General features: G+C 57.3%; 2 protein-coding genes and 2 long non-coding RNA genes across 4 annotated transcripts; 3 read left to right on the top strand and 1 right to left on the bottom strand.

Annotated features, from left to right (window-relative positions):
• Positions 1-5,913: 5,913 nt before the first annotated feature.
• On the top strand, positions 5,914-8,075 carry LOC121363917. The gene is made up of 3 exons (XR_005956801.1): positions 5,914-6,111; positions 6,566-6,622; positions 7,949-8,075. It is a non-coding gene; the product is annotated as an uncharacterized LOC121363917 (long non-coding RNA).
• Positions 8,076-8,146: 71 nt separating this feature from the next.
• LOC121363808 lies at positions 8,147-9,369 on the top strand. The gene is made up of 3 exons (XM_041486494.1): positions 8,147-8,779; positions 8,994-9,145; positions 9,285-9,369. The coding sequence occupies exons 1-3, from the start codon at positions 8,147-8,149 to the stop codon at positions 9,367-9,369; spliced, it is 870 nt and encodes a 289-aa protein (XP_041342428.1).
• A 403-nt stretch (positions 9,370-9,772) lies between these two features.
• On the top strand, positions 9,773-11,461 carry LOC121363865. Its single transcript, XR_005956794.1, has 3 exons — positions 9,773-10,103; positions 10,231-10,314; positions 10,838-11,461. It is a non-coding gene; the product is annotated as an uncharacterized LOC121363865 (long non-coding RNA).
• A 1,836-nt stretch (positions 11,462-13,297) lies between these two features.
• UBALD2 (UBA like domain containing 2) lies at positions 13,298-15,883 on the bottom strand. Its single transcript, XM_041486630.1, has one exon. It carries the CDS (start codon positions 14,551-14,553, stop codon positions 14,023-14,025), a length of 531 nt encoding a protein of 176 aa, XP_041342564.1. The 5' UTR covers positions 14,554-15,883; the 3' UTR covers positions 13,298-14,022.
• Between the last annotated feature and the right edge of the window lie 3,895 nt (positions 15,884-19,778).

The following is a 19,778-nucleotide window of genomic DNA, read 5'->3' on the forward strand; positions in this document are numbered from 1 at the left end:
TCTTCTATTCCACTCTAACATATAAAGTGTGCCAAGAGGCCAGCAGTGGCTGAGCAGGACAAGCCTTGAATACCAGGCAAGCAAATGGACCTTGGCATGGAGTGCTTGGAGCACCTTCAGTATCCAGCATGGATTAAACCTCCATGCCAAATTCCATGAGGGATGTGCAGAACTCAATGAGGTATCAAAGCTGTTGATGGGTTTTCCTGCACTTTCAAAGTACCACAAACAAAACTCAAAACTCAGCTGTACTGTGACCACAGCCTGGCTCCTTGGCCTGGAGGGGTAACATAATGCCTGACTGCAAGTATTGAACAGATGATCTGGAGCTGTGGAATCCTTGCAGATGTCTGGCCCCCCTTTATTCTGAGCCAGTGCTGGACAGTGTTCTTCATCCTGGAAGGCAGTGTTAAAAGTGGGAGCAGTATTGTTATTCTCTCCCCTTCAAAGTGCTTGGCAGACCTGCCAGGAGCAACGCTGGGGCTCGTTGAGGGTTGCTGCCCCATTCAGGCTTGCTTTTGCTGGGCTGTATTTGGGTAGGAACCATAGAATCACAGCACCACTGAGCAGAGGGTTGTGCCTGTGTGCCCTGGGCCATTGTCATGAGTGGGTGTTTTATGGTTGCTTAAAGAATCACCAGCAAAGGTATCAGCAAAAGCAGGTTTAGTATAGAAGTGAAAGTTCCACAGAGTTGTTGGCAGGGTTCACTCTACTACTCACTATATGGTAAAAGCAAACTGAAATCTAAAACCAGTCAATCTAAACCAAAAATCAATGCAAAAATTATCTACATTGAGGCTGGGGAGGGGGGAAGGGTAGGAAAGGGCAAGGATAAAATGGAAACAAGATTCAGAGTAGACCCGACTGCAAAACTGAGCCCCAGATTTGACCAACAGTTTAGGCCCAAAGGTTTAACAGCATAAGCTGTTAAGTTATTGCTTATGCTGAAGTTAAACAATTTAACAAGTTCATATAGCATTTACTTAAAATCTAAAGTACTTAAGAATATAGGAGAGCAGTGTCCATAGTAGATTTGCTGTTGTTCATTCCCACTCACACACAGACCTGAAGGAGCCTGTACAAGGAACCTCTGAAGAATTCCCCTCAAGCTCCTGGAAATACATCAGATGTCTTTGCATCTTCTCAACAGGCAAAGAGTTGAGCCTCAAGGAATGGTTGTAATTCCTTTCCATCCTGGCCACAATTCAGGTCAGCAGCTTCTTTGAAAGTTCAATAACAAAAATGTTGTTCCGCTCTGGTTGTTATTCAGGCAAGAAAAATAGTTTTCCAAGGCTGTTTGTAAGAATCAGGAGTTTGTTAGACAGCACAAGTTCCTGGGAGCAGACAGTGTTTCTGATAAGATTGAGAGTTGCTCAGCCAAGGTGCTGTTCTCAAGGCCAAGGCCTAACAAACATTTCTGAAATCATAGTGCAGCTCAGGAGCTGGGGGAAGGCACCACCAGAATCCACCCTGTGACTAAAAACAAGAGTGGCCATGTTGTCACCTCTTGCCTCTGTGCCTATGAGCAGATATTTATTATGTACAACTTAAAAATTGTGAGAAATTTTTGATCAGGTTAACTAAATACTGTGATTTTTAAGACTGAGGGAACAATATTATGTTGAATGTGAGGGAACAATATTATGTATGCAAGGACATCTGTGGGACAGTGCTACCTGTCTAGCTAATATAAACACTCCAGCATACAAAACACTACAGGACATTAAGCATAAAATGACAGAAATCAGCAAAATTACAACAGGATGCAATGTTAAATCTGGAATTCCTGTTGCAGTGGGTGACCACCCAAACACCACCCCACCAGTGATGGTCTCCATTTCTCATCACACGATGTATCTATTCTGTATTTGATGAATAGTGATTAGAGCTCTGTGTCCATTGCTTCAGCCACCTTCCAGCAGTGAGCACAGCTCTTTGTGCTGCAGTAATTTTTCCACCAGTGCAAGGTTCATTCCAGTGGGGGTGAGCAGGAGATCTTGCTGGGATGTGTAGGTAGATTGTAGCAATTCATGGGTTGTGACAGAACTGAATAGTTGAAGTCACATCCTCCGATTTTGGAGAAAACTACAAACCCAAATATTTGGCTATTTCTATAGTGTTGTGGTCTCTGTGGAATCACAAATACTTCTTACTCTTCCCAATGTATATAAGTACAGTTAGAAGCATTTCAGCAGGACCAGTATTTCAAAATGACAAGCATTTTGTTCACTGCCAAGACAAATGTCTTGGGCATTAGTATTGGTGTTACTTTCACAAATAAATCCCTGTTGTTCCTGTACAACACACACATCAACAGTGACAGCTTGCCATTTGTTTCCATTTTGTTGGCCCGAGCTCTGTGTCGTGTTGGAAATAATTCCATGGTGATTTAACCCCAGTGCAGTGATTGGATATATGGGGTTTACCAAAGCACTGTGTATTGTTAAAGCAAAAGCTGTGGCTTTGCTGTTGGTAGGGTCAGAAGTGAAGTTAACTGGATGCCACCAAGGTTGAAATTCTCATTGAAATTTGTTTGCATTATCCTTGATTACCTTTTACATTGCAGTGGTCAGGGTACCTCCATAGCTTTCTCTTCTAGCTGCTGCTGCAGTGAATTGTCTTGGATGCAGCTGTAGGCAGGGACACATGCAGGCTCCAGAATGAGGAGGAGAGTGAAGAGGAAGGAGCTTGCTGGCTGTGCCCATCTTGTCTGTCTCCTGCCACCACCTCCAAGGTGGGATGCTTGGACACCTGGGCCTGTGGGATCTGCCTGCCCAGGAGAGCAGGGAACCACGGCAGGGAATTGTGAGAGGCCCCTGTAGTTTCCAGCCCCTCAGACATGGAGAAGAGAAGGAAGAAAGTGGAAGCCAGTGAAAGAGACATCACTAAGGCAGAAGCTCTTCCCAGCCCCTCTGGGTGCTCCCCCTGAGCCACCCCCTCCTTTGGGGTCTGCATCCCTCATGCTTTTGGGGAGTTGCTGCCCCTTCTTGGCTGCTGAGGATGTGCAGGAGGCTAAGCCCTGCCCAGAGTGCCCTGTGCCATCCTGGCCAGGCCCTGTGCTGCCCCTGGCTCTGTGCAGACCATGGAGGGGGCAAAGGACCCAGGGACCCTGCCCTGGGGCTCACCCTGCCATTCACCTGTCCAAGGTCAGGGCTCTCTGCCAGGAGATGATCTCCCACAAGGAGATCAATTACTTGAAGGCAGAGCACATGGCAGAGAACATCTGGAGCATCCAGGAATCCCTTCACTTGGTGAGCTGCCACTGGTGCCTCCTGGAGCTGCCCCTCACTGGCTGCTCTGCTGCTCTGCAGCCTTTGGAGGCTCCCAGTGTGAAGGGCACTAGGAAGGAAGAGAGGGAAGGGTGTCCAAAGAGTGGAATGTGGGGGCTCATCCCAACCCACCTGGAGCCCCCTACACTCCTGCCAGCCTCTCTCCAGCCCCAGAGGAGGTGGCAGCACAGCGTGCTGGGACGTGCTGAAGGATCTCCTGGTGGGCAGCAAAGCAGAAGGAGGAAGAGGAGGCCAAGGTCTGCCAGTGGAGCAGGACTGCAGCCCCCTGTACCTCCAGCCACTGCGTGCCCCAAGGTCTGCTCCTGTTCCCTGCACATCCCACCAGGAGGCACAGCCTGGCACAGGCAGAGCCAGGGCAGCTCCAGTGTGCTCTCTGTTTTCTGCTCAGAAAAGGGCTGTGCTCAGGGTGATGGGAGAAACAGCAGGAGCCTGGGCCAGGCTGCACTGGATCCCAGCACAGCCCCTCCATCCACCACAGCCCCTCCATCCCAGCACAGCCCCTCCTTGGTGCCTGAAACCCTTGGCTGGGGAGGAACCTTTTGAAATGCAACAAAGGCAAGCCCATGCCCTGCACCCTGGGGTGTTCATCCAGGATCCCCCAGCACCCACACCTCCATCCTGTGGGTGCAGCCAGCACGAGGCCACCCAGCAGCACAGAGCCTCTGTCCAACTGTGGCTGGGACTCAGCTGAGTGCCATGGGGACAGCGATGGCCTTGGGGACAGCTCTGGCCCTGTTCCCTCTGGCTGTCATAGCCAGGAGCCGTATGATGCCCTGGCATCAGACCCATTTAGCCAGTGATGGAACTGTGGGGGTGCTGGTGATGTCCTGGGTTACCGTCGTCCGAAGACAGTAAGAGGGGAGGCAGAGGAGTGGGCAGCTCCAGGATGGAGCCCCTCTGAAAGAGCAGCTGCTCATGGCTGCCCAGGACACACAGGGATGGGAGGTGGAGGGCTCAGGCTCCCACAGCTGCCATCCCAACCAGCCTCACACCTTATCCTTGCTTGGTGAGCACTCTGGACCCCCTGTGCCCTGCCAGGAGGGCAGGTCATGACCTGGCTTTGGCAGCATGTACCATGAGAGGATGGTCCTGGACCTTCAGGATGTCCTGGAACTGTATTAAGGCAAAACAGCACCAAACAGTCAATTAGAAAGTTGGAGGTTTTTGGCAGCAAGGATTTAAACCTTGTGATAGGTTGTACAGACTGGCGGCAACAATTTAAACACTCCTGAACAGCCTGTGGATTAAATTTCCCCGGACAACATGTGGATTAAATTTCCCTGAGGAACAGCCCACAGATTAAGTTTATTTCAACAGTGTGTGGATTAAAATTCTCTGAACAACACGTGGCAACTTTTTTGAGCAGCCCACAAATTAAACTTCCCTGATGAAAAGCCCGTGGATTACACAACTACCCCAACGGACAGCTCGTGAGTTAAATTTCCCTGAATACATGTGGAAACAGAGATTTCTTAACAGTCCATGGCAGCAACAATTTAAACTTTGTTTTCCTTCCTTTCCTCCTTCCTTTCTCCCTCTCCTTAGAAGTTTAAATTGCTTGTGTTTATCTGCTTTTCCCTGCTTGTATGGCTCTTTGCTTTGGAGTGAGGTGCTGAAAATCTGTGTATTGGTGGAGTCAGCAGCAGCTTTCCACCCTTCCCACATCTAAGGGAAGGGAAACTCTCATCCTTTTGAGACCCCAAAAAGGAATGACTGGAGGTGCTTCCTCTCTGGGGCTGGTCTCCTCCTGGAGTGTTCTGGAATGCTCCAGGCTGTGTGACAACACGGATCACCCCTCCACAGGGCACAGCTCTCCTGGGCAGGCTCAACTCACCCTGCGAGCGGCTCCTGGGGCACCTCCTGCCCAATGTGAGCTGTCCTTGGAGTCATTTTGGGGCTGAAAGTGGTAAAGGCTGGAGGTGCTGTGGCACATGGTCCCTTGCAGGTCCTGCTGGTTGCTGGAACCAGGACATCAGCGGCAGCAGGGGACAATGGGGACATTCCACACAGGGCTGAGTCATTGCTGTGCAACAATGGGCGCTCTTTGCCAGGGCAGGGGGACACTGCAAAGAGGGACACAGGTGGCACAGGCTCCGGAGCAAGGAGGAGACTGAAGAGGAAGGAACCTGTTGGCTGTGCACCTCTTCCTCTTCCTTCTCCTCCTTTTAACACCTCCTACCACTGCCTACCACCCTGCCTGCTCCTCTCCAGAGCAATAGCACAAGAGGCTCCTGTTCCTGGCAGTTCTGTGCTTTTGGACAGACCAGCAGCCATGGCAACGCTCACTCTGGGCCAGATGCTGGATGCTGCCCTCGGGTCATCAAGAGCTGGAGCCATCGACTTTGAGCAACTGCACAACCTCCTGAATGGGATGCTTTTGCACCTGGGTCTGCGTGATCTTCTTGTCCAGGAGAATGGGGAACCGCTGGAGGGGGCCGAGGAAAGCCCTTTCGCTTTCCTTAAGGAGTTAAAGGAGAGAGTGGAAGCCAATGAAAAAGAACTCGCCGAGGTAGAGGCTCTTCCCAGCCCCAGGTGCTCCCCCCAAGCCACCCCTTCCTCTGGAATCTCAACCCCCTCATGCTCCTGGGGAGCTGCTGCTGAGGATGTGCTGAGGGCCAAGCACTGCCCCTGGCTCTGTGCAGACCGTGGTGGCTGCAAAGGACCTGGGTCCCAGGGACCCTGCCCTGGGGCTCACCCCACCATCCCCCTCTCCTAGGTGCGGGCTCTTTGCCAGGAGCTGCGTGAGGAGGTCAACGAGGTGAAGTTGCAGCAGTCCCACATGGCAGAGGACATGCAGTACATGCTACAGAATTTTAACATGGTGAGCTGCTACTGGTGCCCCCTTGAGCTGCCCCTGCCCTGCAGCCCTTGCAGGCTCCCAGCGTGAAGGGCACCAGGAGGGACGAGAGGGAAGGGAAGAGAGAACGTGGGTGCTCATCCCAACCCACCTGGAGCCCCCCACTTTCCTTCTGCCAGCACTGCCCCAGGGAGGGCAGAAGGGCACCACTGCCCACAGGTCAGGCCAGTGGTTGAGGTCACTGCCTCCCTCAGACAGGGCTGCTGAGGCATTTGTGAGCTAAACAGCCATCAAAAAAAAGTAACCTGTGTCCAGGGAGGGTGAGGAGACAAAGGTCCACCTGTGAAATACAGCCACAGCCACTTGGCATAGCCCTGTCCAGGACCCCTCTGTCTGATGTCCAAGTGAATTTGCAAACATCCCTTTTAAATCCTGCTCCTGTGTTCTGACTCCTGTCCCTGTCCTCACCCTACTCCAGGAAGAATTCCAGAAAATGATGGATGAACTCCGTAACCAGCTGTTGGAGTCTCTCATGGTATGTCCTTGAGCATACCCAGGGTCTGCTCCAGGGTAGGGGACCCTCATATCAGGACATGGTCCCCAGATGTTCTGGGGGGCGGGGGGGAGGGGGTCAACACTCCTCTGGATCCCATCCTGTCCCCAGTTACACAGATGTCTCTGATGCCTTCCTTCCCAAAATAAAATCTGGAAAAGTGGCTAATGCTCTCCCCAGCCCCAGAGGAGGTGAGAAACATGGTGTGCTGGGACATGCTGGAGGACTTCCTGGTGGGCAGGAAAGCAGGAGAAGGAGGAGGAAGAGGAGGTCAAGGTCTGGCAGGTGGAGCGGGATCGCAGCCCCCTGCACCCCAGCGCCTCTGCTGAGGTTGCTCAGGACTCCTCTTCCCTGTGCATCCCACCAGGAGAAGGACCTGGCACAGGCTGAGCCAGGGCAGCTCCTCAGCTGGCCTAACATGTGCTCCCAGCTTGTTTTCTGCTCAGGAAAGGGCCATGTTCAGGAGCTGGTACCTCCCTGGGTATGGCCAGGCTGCATTGACATCGCACCACAGCCCCTCCTTGCTCAGCATCAGGCAGGACCAGGGCTCCCTGCCCTCCAGGTCTCTCTGGAGTGGTGGCTAGGGCTGGGGGACAGCAGAGGGATGTCACAAGTCCCGTTGCTAGAGGCAAGAATGCCTTGCTATTGTATTAGATGGCATCAGTTGGGTGTTTGCTGATCCCCTGGGTTGGCTGCGAAAACCATGATCGTGGAGGTGCCCAAAGGGATAAACTGGCTGGGGAGGGACATTTTGAAGTTCAGCACAGGCAGGTGCAGGGTCCTTCACCTGCGAGGAACAGCCCAGGCACCAGCACAGGCCGGGACTGCCCCGCTGGAAAAGCAGCGCTGTGGGGAAGGAGCTGGGGCTCCTGGTGGACAAGGAGCTGTCCATGAGCAGCGCTGTGCCCGAGGGCACGAGAAGGGCACTGGTGTCCCCGTTAGGAGAGCATTTCCAGCAGCTCTGGGGGGGATGCTGCCCCTCTGCTCAGCCCTGGCCAGGCCTCCCCTGGAGCAGTGTCCAGCTCTGGGCTCCCCGGGATGAGACACGGGTCCTGGAGCGGGTCCTGTGGAGGGCCTCAAAGATGGTCTGGGGACTGGGCCATCTCTGTCCTGGGGAAAGACTGAGGGTGCTGGGGCTGTTTAGCCTCAAGAGGAAACACTGAAAGGGAACCAAGGCTGGGAGGCTGATGCTGAGCATCCAGGGGGTATCTGTGCCTCAGTTTCCCCAGGAAGAGCTGGGTTGGGAGGCTGGCTTGGGGATCCTGAATGCAGCCCAGTGTGGTAGCCAGCCCATCCTCTCCTTCCCAGTCTGCCATGAAGAACATGATGGGTGGACCCAGCTCCCGAGACAAGAAGTCTGGCCCCCAGCTCCTAGAGGAGGATGACCAAGGGCTGATTGTCATCGGCAACGAAAGTACCTCTGGGCACAGCTGGGTGGGGAGCCGGAGGGGGTGAGGGCACAGCGGGCCGGGCAGGGGGCCTGCACTGCTGGCTTGTCCCCCTGCCATGCTCCCCCTGGCTCCCCTGACCCTGGGCAGCTCCTTCTGGTTTCTTCTTCCAGTTACCCTCGTGGAAAAGCCCAAGACACCGAGGCATGGGGAGAACCAGCCTGCCAGCCCTCTGTCCTCCAATGGCAAGACACAGGGCAAGGGGAAGGAGGAGAATGCGAGCAGCGACACAGTCTCCACTGGGGAAAATGACATGGGACAGAACGGGGGACGGAGTGGCATGGGACGGAGGGGCATGGGATGGGGTATGGGGCAGAAGGACACGAGACGAAATATGCAGTGGGGTGACACGGGACAGAATGACACGGAACAGAAGGACATGGGAAGGAGTGGGCGGTGGAGCAACAGAGGACAGAATGGCGTGGGACAGGATGACCTAGGACAGAATGACATGGGACAGAAGGGCATGGGGAGGAATGTGAGATGGAGTGACAGAGAATGGAGTGACATGGGACAGGATGACATGGGACAGGATGACATGGGACAGGATGACATGGAACAGATCAAGAATGAAGAGACCGAGATAGACATCTCTGAGGTAGAGGCTCTTCCCAGCTCCCTGGATATTCCCCCTGAGGTGACCAACATGGGAGAGATCAAGGAAGAAGAGACCAAGATGAGCATCTCCAAGGTAGGAGCTCTTCCCAACCCCGTGGGTGCTCCCCCTGAGACACCCCCTCCTTTGGGGTCTGCACCCCATCTTGCTGTCCTGAGACCAAGGTCTGGTTTAAGACCAAGCTCACAGTGGCACAGGGGGCTTCCTTGAGGGAAAGGGGTGGAGCTCTGGAGGCGAGAGCTGGGGCTGAAACACTGCTCTGCTTGCTCGGGCTGCTCCCCATGTTCAGAAAAAGGATTTGGATGGCAGTTTTACCACCTCAGAAATGCATCCAAGAGCCCCTGGCACCCCTGTCCCAGTGCAGCGGGTGCAGTCAGTACGAGGCCACCCAGGATCCCAGAACCTCTGGATCCCAGCTGACAGCACGGCTGGGCCTAGCAGGTGAGTGTCACAGGGACAGTAATGGCTTTGGGGACAGAACTGGCCCTGTTCCCTCTGGCTGGGCCCATGTGGTGCCCTGGCGTTGGATCCATTATCCACTGATGGAACCGTGGGGATGCTGATGATGATTTCCTCCCAGTGGCAGTAGGCTCCCAGCATCCAAGGAGGAACATGGAGGAGGCGGCGTCAGGATGGAGCCATACCCAGCTGAAGCTGGACTGTAGGTGCAAAGGCTTTTGTGACAAGTGTGGGGGACAGTGGCTTGTCCCCTGGCAGGGCTGGGACACGCAGTGCCAGAGCCAGGTCGCGACCTGGCAGGGCACAGGGGGGTCCTGGGTGCTGACCCAGCAAGGATAAGGTGTGAGGCTGGTGGGGATGGCAGCTCTGGGAGCCTGAGCCCTCCACCTCCCATCCCTGCGTGTCCTGGGCAGCCACGAGCAGCCAGCCTATTTTGGGGGCACCAGTGGGACCGAGGTGAGCGTGTCCCAGGCTGGGAGCATCCCACCCCAGTAAGGGGTACAGGAACCCCCTCCTTTGACCTTGCCAGCTGCCCCAGTTCCCATGGGACTGGGTTGCCCCTGGGAGACATTCCCATAGCAGTGGGTTTTGGGAGTTTCCCTCTGTGGATTCACCATTATCCAGTATGAGCTGGAGCTTTGTCCAGGTGGGACTCCACAAATAGCCCATTTCCCCCATCACAGCCCCTTTATTTTGTAACCAGCCAGTGCATTGGACTGTGCTGTGGTGGTGGTGGAGAACCCAGGCTCAGCACCCCCCGATTCCCCTGAAAATGCTGGAGCTCCCTGCGGTGCCTGGCGCAGCTCTTGGCTCTGCCTGCACAGTCAGGGCTGTGCCCCCAGGAGCCTGCCCAGCTCTTTTCTCCCTGCTTTAGGACGCTCCTGAGGGTGCCCTCTTCCGAGTACTCACCTTGTGAACCGCTTGTGAAGTTGCCTGGCCAGTGAGTGGCACCAGCATCGGTGCATCGGGGGTGGGACAGGGGCAGAGGGGTGCTGGCAGTGCCCTGCAGTGTCAGGGCTGGCTCGTCTGGCCCTGTCACCCACCCGGGGCCCCTGTCACCCTCCCAGACGCTCTGACTTCATCCCGTCCACGCCACCGGCTTCCCCCGGCCTCTCCATGCGCCTGCCCCATCTGCGCAGGCAGGAGCCCAGGTAGGGACCTGGGGACCCCCCCTGGCCCCTGGGGAGCCCTTTCCCAGCAAGCAGAGCTCTCTCCTGGCTGGGGTGGAAGGGGCTGGAGGTGCCCAGGCAGTGAGGAGCTGCAGAGGGTCAGCTGGGCTTGGCCCAGGTCAGAGGGGTTTTACAGCCCCCTGTGCTGTCCTGCCAAGCCCTGAAGCCACATGGGATGAGTTGTGTTTGGTGTCAGCCTCAGCTCAGGCTTGGTGGGGATTTGGTGCCACCTGTGAAAGGAGTTCCCAAAATCAAGCCCTGGAGCTGGGGCAGGCCTGCTCCTGCCTCCTGGTGTCCCCTGCAATGGGCACCAGGACCTGTCACGGCCATGGGCAGCTCTTGGGGCTGTGGGGAAAGGGCAGATCCTGCAGGGCTGGGTGGGCAGGGGTGTCCTGCAGCAGCTGGAGGAGGGGGAGCACCCCCTGCACCCCTCCCTGGCATAGCAGGTTGAAGCACAGGGTGCCAGGGCACCGGGCACTGAGCACTCCTGTGCCCTGTCCCACAGGGAGCAGGCAGCCGAGGGCTATTACCGCAGATCACCGATGTACTCCGGCGGCAAACACACCAGCGCCAGCCCCATGCAGCCCATGGAGCCCCTCCTTCCAGACCCCAACATGGTAGGGATGGGGACGGTGGGGATGAGGCTGGGAGAGTGATGCTGAGCGTCTGGGGGAGCATCTGTGCCTCAGTGTCCCCAGGAGGAGCTGGGTGGGGAGGCAGGCTTGGGGATGCTGGATGCAGCCCGGTGTGGCAGAGCCAGACCATCCCCTCCTTCCCAGCCCGGCACGTACGACCTGATGGGCAAGGATGGAGTCTTGTACCGGGGCCGGACTTCCCCGGGGAGGGACTGAGCAAGCAACGCCAGCCTGCAGAAATAAAGGGCGACCACCAGCCTGTGCCCCCTGAGCAGGATCTGTCCTTCGTGCACAAGGAGGGGCCGGCAGCATCCCCTGTCCTGAAAGCAGCCCCTGTGAAAGCCCGGCTGTGTCAGCCCCCTGGTGTCGTGCACTCCCTGGCCCTCCCGAGCCCCAGTCGTGCCCTGCCAGGGGACCCCCAAACGGGGAAAGCAGGAGGAGGAGGAGGAGGAGGAGGAGGAGGAGGAGGAGCTCTTTTGCTGCTGGAGAAGAGGGAAATGGGGACCTCAGCGGGAAGGGCAGCAGCAGAGCACAGTTTGATGCCAAAAGCAAATCGCAGCCCGAGCCGCTGGTTTGCTGCCACTTATCCCGGGATGAGCATGGCTTGGAGGTGAGCATGGAGGTGCCTTCCTCACCCTGAGTGAAGAAACCCCCCCCGCCACCCCTCGTCCCTCCCGCAGCGCTGCCACCGACCGAAGGCACGAACCCCTCTGCTCCCAGCTCCAGCCAAAAGCAGAGGGACACGGCCCCTCCCTCCCCTGGTGTCACCCCAGGGCTTGGGCTGCTTCTCCCAGCCCCCCCTGCCACCATCCCCGTGCCACCATCCCCCTGCCACCCTCCCCGTGTCACCCTCCCCGTGCCACCATCCCCGTGCCACCCTCCCCGTGCCACCCTCCCCGTGCATGGGAGGAAGCCCCAGTGCCTGCTGAGGAACCGGGCAGGGAAACCCCGACCCCTGGAGCAGCACGGGGACACCGAGGGGTGTCACAGCTGGGGACACGTGGCTGTGTGCGCAGGGGACTGGGGATGTCCCCTCTACAGGGGCAGTGACACTTCCTGGGGGGGACACACCTCTCGGGTGAGAAAGCCTGAGGGGAACCCCACTGGAACCTCGGGGGGCCCCAGAGCTTATGGGGGACATCCCCTGGGGGCTGCCCTGCCCTCCCGGTGGATGTCCCCCCACAGGGACAGCCTCCATCCCTGTCAGCTCCACTGTACTCCACAGGCACGGGGAGTTCCCCCTGGAATGTTCTACCTGCTGGGTTTGGTTTTTCAGGGAAAAACCAGCTGCTGAAAACCTTCTTTGGGGGTACTGAGGTGGACACAGCTGGATCTGGCATGTCCCCAGTGCCACATCCTGCAGGATAACTGGGAACACTCTGGGCAAACCCCTGGGCACCAGGGCAGAGCCAACAAAGAACCATCCTGCACTCCTGGCTGGGGTTGAGGGGCTGAAAAGCAAACACCTTTGGGACTGATTGCATTTGCAGGACATGGCCCAGCTGGGGTCACCTCATCCTCCTGCCCCTTTGGCTGCCCCCAGGATCCAGGTGCACCCTATAAACACCCCCAGCCACAACACCCCCAGCCCTGGGTGACGTTTGGAGCAGGTAAAGTAACCCCAGCTGGATTTTTTTGCCTTTTCTCCTTGGAGTTTGTGCCATCCTAGGGACCTCCCCATCCCTGCAGGAAGCTTTGCACTGTGCCTTGAGCCTCCCTGTCATTCCTGACATTGCCAGAGCTGCCGTGCTCCCATTTTTGGGGTTTTACCCAAATTGGTGTGTGAACACAGTGGCCACAGGCCTGGTGAGCTCCCATGTCCTCTGGCTGGTGGCCCTTCTGCAGAGGGGGACACTCAGGACACCATCCCCTCCCCCAGTGTCCCCACAGTGCTGAGGCCTGGGGGGCTCATCCCTGGGTGGGTGATGGAGCTGGGGGGGCTCTTGCAAGCTGTGAGATTTTGTGAGGGGTCAGACAGGGGTGCCAGCTGCACCCCCTGGCACATGGGGGCTCCTCGCTGTGCTGGCACAGCACCCCCATGGCCCTGGGTCTTCCCTTCCCTCTGATCCCCCTTCTCTGGGGACAGCAGAGGTGGCTTGTGGAGGCAGAGCACAGACTCAGTCCCCACTGATGACACTGCCTCACAGAGGAGTCACCCCCATTTTCAGTGCCCTGCCAGGGACACCCTCCCAGCAGAGAGAAAAGGCAGGGACAGCTGGTGTTAAAAAAGTGATTTTTTTTTTTTAATTTTTATTATTTTTTAAATTAATAAAAAACCTTCAACCTGTTTTTTTGCTGGGTCTTTTTTATCTTTTTTTTTTTTTTTTTGGTTTGTTTTTTTGTTTGTTTTTTTTAAGCAACATTGATTTGAAAACTAAAAAACCCCCAGCTCCCCCCTGCCTGGGGAAGCACCACGTAGGGCGGTCACAGGGACAGGGGGACATCACTTTGATAAACCCCCAGGCCCTGGGGGTGCTGAGGGAGGGAGGACAGGGTTGGGGGCAAGTCCAGGGGGGGTCTGTGCAAGAAGCCGGGCTGAATTTCGGGAGCCAGAGAGCTGCTTTTGCTCTGGGCACTGCAACAAGGGCCCAGGGAGCCAGAGCTGGGGAGGGTGTCCAGTGGCTCCATGTCCCTGTGGCTATGGTCTGGGGTGCCAACAGCCACCTCCATCCATTTATTTTTGTTATTCATGTCCTCCCCTTCCCTCTCCTGCCCTGATGTAGAGATGCTGGGTGGGGATAGAGCCACAGGGAAAACCCCCCAGACACCCAGCAGCTGCCTCCACGCTGCTGCTCCTTCTCTCTGGATTTATATACATTAGATATATTTATATATTATAGTTATATATTTTTTTTAAAAAAGGGGAAGGGAGTAGAGAGCAGCCAGAGGCTCTCATGGGTCAGTGCCCTCCCTGGCAGCACGTGCTCCCCCCCGCCCTTAAAAATAATAATAAAACCTAGAAAATTCTTCCAGTGCGTTTCTCGGCGAGAGCCCCTGCTCCCAACGCCCCGGCCCGGCCCCCCCTGACCCCCCCAACCCTCCGCCAGCCCCAGCCTTATCTCTGCCCATCCATGGTGGCCACGGCTTTCTGTGGGGGGGCAGGGGCCGGGGGGGTGGGCGGCCAGGAGGGCTGCGGGTGGTGCAGGTGGTGGTGGAGGCCGTGGGTGGTGGGCGAGGACGGGGGCAGCCAGGCGGGCTGGTGGCTGGGGGGCGAGGAGGCCCAGAAGGGGCTGAAGCTGCCCGGGGGGGAGCAGGCCATGGAGGTGATGGGGCTGTTGCTGCTCTGCAGGCTCTCCGAGGTGCGCAGCTTGGAGAACATGGCCAGCGCGTCCGGGAAGTTGGGCGGCGTGGCCGGCGTGTTGCTGGGGGTGCACATCTGCAGGGCACAGCAGAACGGGGCTGTCAGCTCAGCCACGGGGGTGTTTTGGGGGTCCCAACCCACCCACGACAGCCAGACCCACGGCTGGGGATCCTGCCTGCATCCCACCTCCCCACATCCACACCCAGGGGTATGTGTGGCTCCCCCAAAGGTGCGGGGCGCCCGGGGAGAGGATCCAGCCAGTCTGGGAAGGACATTTTGGACCATCCTAGATGCTCAAAGCCCACGGATGAGGAGGGTTTGGGGAGCAGCACAAACAGGGCTGACGCAAAGGGGTCCAGCATGGAGGGTAGGGAGGGTTTTGGGGGTCCCAACCCACCCACAATAGCCAGACCCATGCCTGGGGATCTGTCCTGTATCCCACACCTGGTACCTCCCCACATCCACACCCAGGGGTATGTGTGGCCCCCCCAAAGGTGTGGGGCACCTGGGGAGAGGATCCAGCCAGTCTGGGAAGGACATTTTGGACCATCCCAGATGCTCAAAGCCCACGGACGAGGAGAGTTTGGGGAGCAGCACAAACAGGGCTGATGCAAAGGGGTCCAGCATGGAGGGCAGGGAGGGTGCTGGGGTCCTCCCTGGCCCCTTTCCCCAGGTTCCTCACCCTGTTCCCCTTCACACCCCATTATGGCAGAGAGAGCAAAAGGCAAGCAGGGCCCCCCCAGTTCCTGGTACAGGCCCTGCCTTCTTGGTACCCAGCTAAATTTAGCACGCGGACAGTGATGGATCCGTCCCTTTTTCCAGCAGAGGAAAAATCCACTAGGGAGGACCCAGCCCCGCTCCGAGGCTGGCACAGGGACCCCAAATCAGCAAAGAACTGGCTGAACTGAGAACTGGGGAGGGGCTAAAAGGGGGACAAGGGTGTGTATGCAAATCCCATGAGGATGCACACACAGGCAGGGGGATGCCTGGATATGGAGGGGTGCATGCACAGGGAGACTTCATCCCTCTGCTTAAATCCATCCCAAATCCCTGCTGCCCTCCTGGAGCCACAACTCCTGACAGATGTTTGTGGGGACTTCAAGCAGAGTTAAGGGGCTTGGACAGTGTCTGCTGCCTTTAACAATGGGGGAGTGAGATGTTTCTGGTGGGGAATAGCTGCTTCATCTCCCCCTTCCTGGGCCTTATCCCAGGATTTGCCCCTGGCTGGTGCTCAGCAGCCCCTGCTGCTCCTCAGCACAGGCCTAAATCCCTCTTAGAGGTTCCTCCTCATCCCCATCCTGGCCACCCTGAGTGATGCTGGGATCAAAGGAGCAAACCCTTGCTGGGGGGCCCAGACCCCTGAATTCAGGGTGCTCCCCCAGCCTGAGGGAAGCAGCAGCTGGTTCTCATCAGCCTGTGGAGCTGGGACACCCCAAAAATGCAATTCAGTGCCTGGCTGGCACTGAACATGTTTATAGTTAACCAGGGGTATTCCTCCACAGAACTCATTTCAGAGCTCAGCTTCAAGTGGTGCTAACCCAGCCTCTGCTTTTTAAATTAACCTATACATTTGGCAGTATTTGAAAAGATACTTGTTGGAAAAAAAAAAAGCCCCAACGAATCAACAAACCCCCAAAACCTTCTATTTTGAAAAAAAAACCCACCCCCACCACAACGAGTCCTGGAATGATGCTGGACACAGCTCTGAGCTTCTGGGCTGATGTTTGCCAGATCAATTTGAAATATTAATTAAAAAATAAGAATTTCCATGTAATTATTGCCTTCCTCCTCCAACACATCTTGGGAAGAGCTGTCAGAGGGTCAGTCACCGACACCCCAAACAGCTCTGGCAAGCCCTGGCCCCACAGCCTGGAATCTGTGGGGGCTTGGGGAGTGTGGGGGGCTCCCCACGGGGTGGAGGTGACGGGGACAAGCCCCCGCCCATCAAACCACAGCCGCACTCACAGCTTTGTTCCCTGACGCCTGAAAAAGAAATAGAAACTGCCAGCCCCAAACTCTTCATCTCACGCCTGCCCCGAGCCCTGTGGGGCATTTCAAACTGCACAAATCCGGATGCTGGGGAGGGGGAGGGAAACACCAAATAAATTCCCCAAAACAGGAGTATCTGGAGAGAAGGTAAAAGGTGCTTTGACACCACGTGGAGCACACGTTGTTGAGGAGGGGGAGAAGCGGGTGGCTCGGTTCTGGGCGGGGGGAATGGGGTGCCTGTTTTGGTTGGGGGGGGGTCCCTGTGCGGGGATGGGGTTCACCAGCCCTGCTCTGCATCCCGCCGGCAGGAATTGCCCCGATGAGGCTCTGGGGTGGGAACAGCAGGGCCTGGGTCTGCTCCCTGCTGCTCCCCCGGCCCCTCTCCCTCCGGGAACGCGGCTTTTCCACCAGGAGCTCCTGCAGCCCGCCCGGGGCAGCTCGGAAACGTGCGGGCTGGGCAGGAATTGCAATAAAAGGGGTTTTAGTGGGAGCTGGCTGACAAAGCGACTTTCTCCGAGGAAAGCCCAGCGCTTGCTGCCGGCAATGCCGGGCTGGCTGGCGATTCCCGACGGAACGAGAAAAGGGGGGAAATTCGCCTTATCCCCGACCCGCTCCTTCCCCCACGCCGGCACCGTCCAGTTCCCTCAACACTGGAGGATGGCGGAGGGGGAGAGAGGGAAAACAAGAAAGAAAACCCCCAGAGAAACACAAAACAAAACACCCGGAGGGGAACAACTTCCTCCCTTCGGCCAAGGGGATGTGCCCTCGGCCAAGGTCAAGTGGCGTGGGGGGAAAAGGGGGGGTCCAGACGTGGCCCCCCGGCCCGGGGAGTCCAAGTTGCAGCGCGATGCTCGCCGAGACAAACTATTTCCTGGCAGACATTTTAGCTCGTGTTTACATTCTCCGGCTGCGTGTTCCTGCGGGCGCCCAGCAATATGGCTGGCAGGGAGCTGACAGCTCCGGGGGCCGCTTCACCGGGGGGACCGGGGGGCGCCGCCGGCCCCGCCCCCGCGCGATGATTGGCCGCCGCCGCGCCCCGCGCCCCGCCCACCGCCGGCTTCGAACCTTCCAGCTGCCCCGGCGCCTCCCCATTGGCCACCGCCTGTGTTTTGGCTGCAGGCGGCGTCGCGATTGGCTGGGGGTGGCGGAGGCGGGGCCAGGCGGGAGGGAGAGAGGGAGAACCGGCCGCTGATTGGCTGTGCGGGGGTTTTATCGTGAGGCGTTGGTGACGTCACGTTCATTGAGGAGGTTCATTGAGGAGGGGCTCATTGAGAGGGGTTCGGTTTGGGGGGCGTTCATTGAGGGGAGCTGTTCAGGGGTTATTGAGGGGGTCAGGGAGGTTCATGCAGAGGGGGGTTCACTGTTGGGGGGTCACAGAGAGGGGGGCTCCGCCTGTCTCTGGACACCCCTGTTGGGGGGGCCACTCCCATGGGGGCTGCACTTTAACCCCCTGCCTTGGCTCCCCCAGCCTGGCTTACCCCTCGTTCCCTTAGCAGGGCTCCTCTCTTCCTTCAGCAAAGCTCTCCCAGCTCTCCTCCTTCCTGGGGACCCTGCTGCCCCCTCCGGGGATCCCCCTTAACCCCCTGCCTTGGCTCTCCCGGTGCTGCTCTCCCATCTGGGCAGTTTCCCCTGGGGATAGGACCCTCAGCAGATGCAGGGGCAGGAGCAGGGACCCATCCTCTTCATCCCCATGCCCCTCCCATGTACAGGCTGTGGGATTCAGGGCAGCTCCCGTTTGGAGTGGGAGGGGCTTGGGATTTTTTTGTTAATGGTTAAAATCCTGATGATTTGAGCTCCAGTCTCAGCCTGCAAGGATGAACTCTCCCCTGGTGTGCTCTCCCCACACCACGTTTAGGGATCTGAGTGGGACTTGTGCGATTCGTGCCTTGAAGTGTTTTGATTAAAAAAGGAAAATTGGCATTTAAACCCCAAACAAATAAAGGAGAGACTTTGTAAATGCATGGTGTGAAAACAGGTTGATCTGGGAAGAGCCACTGGAAGTTTGGATGTGGTGGTGGTGACCAGCTGGCCAGGGGAGAGGGAATGAGGAGGAGGAGAAATGGAAACTCGGAGCTGCATCTGCAGTTGGTTAGCCCAGCAGTGATGGCCTCTGTGGGGCTTCTGCAAAGTCCTGCTGGTCCCATGAAGGTGAAGCCCAGCAATGCCAGTCTGTGGCTGGAATCCTCCCAGGACATTCGGGGGATCCCACCACTGGGGTTCAGCGATGGGTGTGGGGGGTCCTGCTTTCCCAGCAGGATTTTGTTAGCTTTGTCTTCTTGGAGCGAAACCAGCCTTGAGGCAGGTGGAGTGTGAGAGGAGCAGTTGCAGATGCAGGGATCCCAGACCCACCTGCCTGTGCACGCAGCCCTGGCGAGCTCTCAGAGCCTCCTGCTTGCCAAAGCCACCCATGTGCACAGCACGGCTTCCAGCTGGGAGCAGCTGGCCTGGGGTAGTGCCTGCCTGGCAAACCCACGGGAATGCAGCTCATGGGCCCTTGGCACCCAAAGCTGTGACAGAGTAGTGCTGGTGACACTTGGAGAAGTCAGCAGGACTGTGAGTTCTTCAGAATGAGCCCTTTTTGGGGCAGGATTCGCTGTCACCTCTCCGTGCTGAGATGCTCCTCCAGATGTGCTGCCCTGACTCCCCGCTGGGAGCCTGGGGGGTCACCCCTGCAGGCAGAGGGGGCTCCCAGCACCTCCCCAGGCTGCGGAGCCCTCGGCTGGCACCAGGGAAGGGTCACCCCCTGCCCAGGCATGGCCACGGCAGGGCTGCACAGAGCAGAGCCAGCCCAGGAGGAGAGGGGCTGCTGCTTCCCAGTTTGTGCTGGGAATGTGCAGCTTTCTGCTGTGGGTGGGCTGTACACCCTCCTGTTGTAACATTAACTGCTGTGCTCTGCCGTGACTCAGTTTCCCTCTCAGCACAACGAGGCAGGACCCTCTCTCTGTGCCATCCCAAATCCCACAGCCAGGCAGCACATGAATTTTGGGTTTAAACGTTGCATTTTCTCTGGATTCCCACTCCGGGTCAGCCCTGCTGGGGTTTCTCCTGGCTTTACTTGTGCTGGGATGTGCAGCCGGGCAGATCTGGGAGGGACCCTGCCCTCGAAGCCGTACCATCACCCAGCCCCTGCCTCGCTCCCGCGCTCCACTGCGGCACTGTCCTACAAAATCCTCTGCTGCAGTAATCGCTGGGAAAAAAACCACGAGCCGTGCATGCAGGCGGCAGCTCTGCGTGTAATGACTGCCGGGTTATGGATCTGCACGGGGATAACTCTGAATTATTGCCTGCACTAAAGCCCTGCAGTCTGCTGTGTGCTGCCAGTAATGAAATGGGCTGGCTCCCTATCCCAGTTTCCCGCTGTCGGTGCTGGCTGGAGCGAGGCAGGGGACTGGGGCTGGCAGCTCAGCAACGCTGAGCTGTGCTGGAGTTTTAAATTATCCGTGTGTGTAGAACAGGATCCCCAAAAGTGTGTGTTGGGGTGAGCAGGGATCAGTTCCTGGCATCTCGGGGCTCCCAGCTGA

Source organism: Pyrgilauda ruficollis, unplaced genomic scaffold (genome assembly GCF_017590135.1).
Source record: "Pyrgilauda ruficollis isolate IOZ18807 unplaced genomic scaffold, ASM1759013v1 scaffold77, whole genome shotgun sequence".
Lineage (NCBI taxonomy): Eukaryota > Metazoa > Chordata > Aves > Passeriformes > Passeridae > Pyrgilauda > Pyrgilauda ruficollis.